We start from the raw sequence: 5000 nt of genomic DNA, 5'->3' as shown, positions 1-5000 counted from the left end.
TGAAACATTAACTGAATGAGTGACTACATATGCGATGGAACTTTCCTTTTCATGTATGTTGAATTACTTCAGACCCATAGACCTACTATTACCAACAATAAAGGAGCGCACATCTGTCTCGACCTTTAAGTGAGCCGCTAATAGGCCTACTGTTGATAATCTGATACTAATTTAAATGTGCATCAAAAATTTATATGCACATATTTCTGTGTGGGAACCTACTCCTGTTTTCTCATAAAAACGTAGGCCTATGCAATTACCTAGAACCCAAGATTAAATGCATCATCGGCCTACTAATCCGTCCTACGGTGGACCACACTACCGGAGGGTGCACGCGCGAGCGGGAGGATGCCAACCGCCCCGGTGCGCCCGGACCTCACCTCGTGCAGGTGTTGTTTGGCGCGCTGCAGCGCCTCCTCGTACCCGGTCTGCCGGAGCTCGCTTAAACTCTCGTAGTACTCCTCCGGGTCGTCGCCCTCCGTGAACAGAACCTGCGACAGGATCTTCCAGCCGCACGTGTCCAGTGCATGGCCCAGGTACACCTGCAGCCGGTAACACAGGTCGTCCACCTCCCCCTCGGCGACCTCTGCTGCTCCGAACAGCACCGTCCACATACCGGCCGGTACCTCCGGGAAGAGCGGCAGGCACGGCTCCAGGTCCGAGTTAATTGAACAGAGCTGCAGGTGGATGGTTCGAAGATCCTGGAAGGAGAAGAGCCCTGCCCAGCTGCAGTCCTCTCTGCCCAGGCTGTCCAACTCCTCCACGTCCAGGACGTCTGCTGCCGAGGACAGGGCTTCGTCTTTAAGAGGCTCTAACACCTCAAAGTCAGGACTTCTGGCCTGGGATGCTGCGACTTTCACAGGTGAGGTTTTAAAAGGACTTGTCTTGGCCGCTGCCTTGGATGGAGACTTCTTTCTGGGGCTGAGATCTATTACCGCACCGCCCCTCATTCCTTTGTGAGGGCTGTTTGGTTTATCTTTGACGGGACTTTGGGGGTATTTTGCTTTCGACTCCTCGGTCGTCCCGACTGCCACTGCCTCCAGAGACTCCTTGCATATGCTTCTCCTCTGCACCGTTCTGTTGTGACAGGTGATGGCAAACTTGCCCTCCACCTCATTCCAAGCAACGATAAAGACGATTTTATGCTTTTCCTTTTCCTCAAACACATTCGGCCTAACGGCCACCCACCCCGACTCCAAATTATCCTCCATTGTGAAGGACATGTTTTTTGGGTCCCGGTATGCTACTCCAACGACGACAGCGAAGATCAGTTTTGAACCGAAAAACTCAATTGACGCATCAACTTCGATGCCGTAGTGGATAGAAATGAAACTATTTACCGACGCTCACAAAATGACCAGGCGGTGAACTTGAGACACAGACATATAAAAGCATCTTTAGCATTGGGATCCAGCCATGTTTAGCCCGTTACATCCTCCCTCCTCACAAACGCTGGGTTCAGCCGAACGAGCGGCGGTTGTTGGACATCTGCCTCCCCCACCTGCCGTCCTGTTCCCGGGCTACCTGACCAGTCCCACCGCGGCGTCTCTTTTCTCATCAGAGCGTCCAGACAATGCGGACGGTTCACATCGTCACTTGCGGGGGTCTGTTGACAACGGTGAAACGGGGTCCTGCCTTCAACTGTTTTGCGTTTTTCCTCATCCCTTTGTAGCCCTATCTCTCTCCTAAATGGCTCCCGGAAAAGGATCTCATATATAAAATTTAAAAAAAGCTAATATCGGTCTGTAATCATAGCCTGTGTATGATTATTTGCATCCAACCAATCTCCTCAGGAAATGCATTATTTCCGTAGGCTTGTTTGGTTGTGCATCTCGTCAGATCCGAACAGTGTTTTCCTCCGTGGCTGCGCGGTCCAGCTAAGCTGCTGACGTAGGGAGCAGCTGAGTGTGAGCAGAGCACGTCGGGGACGTGGTGACGTAGGGAGCAGCTGAGTGTGAGCAGAGCACGTCGGGGACGTGCTGACGTAGGGAGCAGCTGAGTGTGAGCAGAGCACGTCGGGGACGTGCTGACGTCGCAACCACAGTGGGATAACTCCTAATTAAAAGTTAAATGCTGCTACACTGCCGACGGTTGATTCTAATTATAAAGGGCGAAAGTCATTTTCATCTTAAGTGTGGTAGGCCTAATTGGAAATGTATTGGTGAATGATCAAAAGAATCCATGATTGCACACACACACCATGGTCTCATGCAGGTTTGATTCTGTTCATCGCCTGTGCAGTGAGTGCTGCTATTTCATTCTCATTTGATCAGATTTCCTATTATCTCATCCACATTCAGCTACTATATTGTTGTTATCAAATCTACATATACTGCTATGTACAGAAGTGTTATAATGTGTGGCTTCATAACAATAAACACTGTTGCACACTGACCTTTTTATTGATTTCGAGGAGTTGAAAGAACTGTTCATTCAAAGTCAAGGCATTACATGTGACCTGTATTTAAAACAAGTGTCTAACAGAAATATTTTCCACTCTTGAAATGCTGTACTATGAAGAGAACAAACATGTGAAAACTGGTGAGCAGGTGTGTGGTTCATCCCAGCTTGTCCAGGTCCCTGGCTGTCATGCGTCAGCAGGGGTGGCCATGGAGGGGCACCTGGGCCGTCCGGATGCGGGAAGAAGGTTTTCCCAGTATTCACGACGAGCCCTGGAACACCGGAGCAGCCATGACAACACAGACAGAGACATACACAGGATCATATAGACAGTGCACAGACTTACACACACAGACACACACACAGACACACACACACACACACACACACACACACACACACACACAGGCTTAGGGCTTAATTCAATCAAACCCAGAGTAGTCCGTCGCTCTTTTCCCATGGTCAAATAAAATCCTAAAATGGGGTAAAAGACTGTAAAAGACTTCTACAACCACCAGGTAGCGATCTCTCATAGGGCCATGCTTTGGTTTTCAGCATACTGTAAGAACTGTGTGTGTGCCTGAGCAGTAGTTTGACAGCGTAAACTGGGTTGCTTAGGGCCTGTAGTTGGATTACATATTAGTGCTGTCATGGTGTATTTGTCCCTGTCTTATTCTGGCTGCTGGCTCCTGATCGACCTTTGGTCTATTTCTGGTCCTCAAGGCTAGACTCTGGGCACTGAAATATTGATAATACAGCACATTACAAGGCTGCCGCATAGAGGGAGAAACCACTGGTAGTGCGGCTAGAGGATTAGCCAACCACAGTTTTCACAGATCTACTTCCTGAGCCCTGCTATCCTGTCTCAATGTTGTTCACGTGTCATCGGCACATATTTCCCTTTGAGAGAGCAGAGAGTCAGTGTCGCGTGCATCGAGGGCGCGATGAATTGTTTCAAAGTGCCTCATTGAGAAAGCACCTTGATAGGATGCAGTTCATCAAGGGTCTTAGATCAGGTGTTTGAGTCTGATCCTGGTTTCCCTGAATCAAGGGCAGGGAGAGACGTTCTTAGGATGGGTAGGGCTATGTCTGAGACAGCGGAGACGCATCTCATTTCCGAACTATGAATGGGAATTGTTAACAGAAATATTTATCCAAGCTCTGTTCATCATCCATAACATACAGTAAGTGCCAGTGTGAGCCAGTACACCCCTGCTTGTCGTCCCTTTGTTTTCAAGCCTACACCTTCTGACTCACCTTCTGACTCAGTAAGACAACAAGCCAGTCCTGTGAGGATGTGATGACCCCTGGCCTCTGCCTAGACACTTTGTGTGGTTGTCTCCCTGGTTGTCATTGTAAGTCGATCTGAGTAAGAATGTCTGTTCAGTGGCTTCAATGTACCGGTCTCTTCTCTCTCACCTGGCTCTGACCCAGGGCTTGGTGTGCTTCTCCAGAGCAGCACCCCAGGGTCCGTGCTTTTCCGAGGCTGCAGGGAGGGCTCCTCTCTCTGGGGCCAGCTCCTCAGCCAGGGCCCTGATGTGGTAGGGCTCGAACCCACAGCAGCCTCCGATGTAGCGGATCCCCACGTTGTAGGCCTCCCTGGCGTACTTCTGCATGTCCCAGCGCGTCATCGACCTGGTCTCCAACGCTGCAGGAGAAGGAAGGACATACCTTAGCTTAGGGGTTCATGATCATGTTTCCCACCTCCTGTAAATTCACCTCATTGAATTCCTCTTAGGTGTACAGTGGAAGGGTTTAAATGTATGCAGTGTTAGGCGACAGATTTTGAACTGAAACAAGTCGATTCTTACCAAAGGGGAACTCAGGCAGGCTGAGGTATCCAGAGTGGTTGCACTCAGGCGTATGGAAGCCCAGAGGTTGGACCATGAGGTGGGCTTTCAGACCTGCCTTCTGTAGCCCCTCCTTCATCAGCTTCACAGTCCGCACACATGTCAGAGGGTCCAGGTGGCAGTTCACCCCAACCATGTCAGCTCCTGCACACACACACACACACACACACACACACACACACACACACACACACACACACACACACACACACACACACACACACACAGTCATTTACAAACACATGATGAATTATTGATAACATAATATGTAGAGTCTTTTGTCAGCTGTGGACACAGTAATGATGGGTGAACCCAGGCCAGTACGCACCAGCCTTGACCAGTCTGACAGCACAGTCTCCCGGTGGGACTCCATGCATGTCTCCCTCTGGGGAGATGCACAGTGTCGCACCTACAGGTTTACCACTGGTCTTCATCACCTGCACAGCCCACTCTGCCTCCTCTACATGCTCAAAGTACTGCACGACACAGACAACACACCTTACTACAGGTCAATGACAAAGACAGACAAACATCAGATTCACACAATGCAACAGGACACCGCGCAGCGCTGCACCTACCTCCACAATGAAGAAGTCGACGTCTTTCTTGAGGAAGTTGTCCATCTGTTTCTTGAAGATGGCCTTGACGTCACTCTCACTGTGGCTGTTCAGGTAGCAGGGGGTCTGAGACACGCCCCCAGCCACCAACGCACCCCCCTCATTGGCTACCTCCCTGGCCAGGTCACAGGCC

General features: G+C 50.2%; 2 protein-coding genes across 2 annotated transcripts in view; both read right to left on the bottom strand.

Annotated features, from left to right (window-relative positions):
- LOC310806885 (junction-mediating and -regulatory protein-like) overlaps positions 1-1223 on the bottom strand; it is a gene marked incomplete at both ends in the record, with an annotated part of 17116 nt that extends 15893 nt beyond the window's left edge. The window contains 1 exon segment of the mRNA XM_083673164.1: positions 381-1223. Within this exon segment, the coding sequence (XP_083529290.1) occupies positions 381-1223 (843 nt within the window).
- A 1364-nt stretch (positions 1224-2587) lies between these two features.
- The window catches only part of LOC310807527 (betaine--homocysteine S-methyltransferase 1-like), a gene marked incomplete at both ends in the record, with an annotated part of 5896 nt that continues 3483 nt past the window's right edge, over positions 2588-5000 (bottom strand). Inside the window, 5 exons of the mRNA XM_083674026.1 lie at positions 2588-2672; positions 3820-4048; positions 4212-4394; positions 4579-4726; positions 4829-5000. The exon at positions 4829-5000 is cut by the window's right edge and continues 20 nt beyond it. Coding sequence (XP_083530152.1) covers positions 2588-2672; positions 3820-4048; positions 4212-4394; positions 4579-4726; positions 4829-5000 — 817 coding nt within the window. The remainder of the gene's footprint in view (positions 2673-3819; positions 4049-4211; positions 4395-4578; positions 4727-4828) is intronic.

The sequence above is a fragment of the Argentina silus genome (genome assembly GCF_951799395.1).
Source record: "Argentina silus genome assembly, chromosome: 7".
NCBI lineage: Eukaryota > Metazoa > Chordata > Actinopteri > Argentiniformes > Argentinidae > Argentina > Argentina silus.
This window is presented reverse-complemented; position numbering and strand designations above follow the sequence as displayed.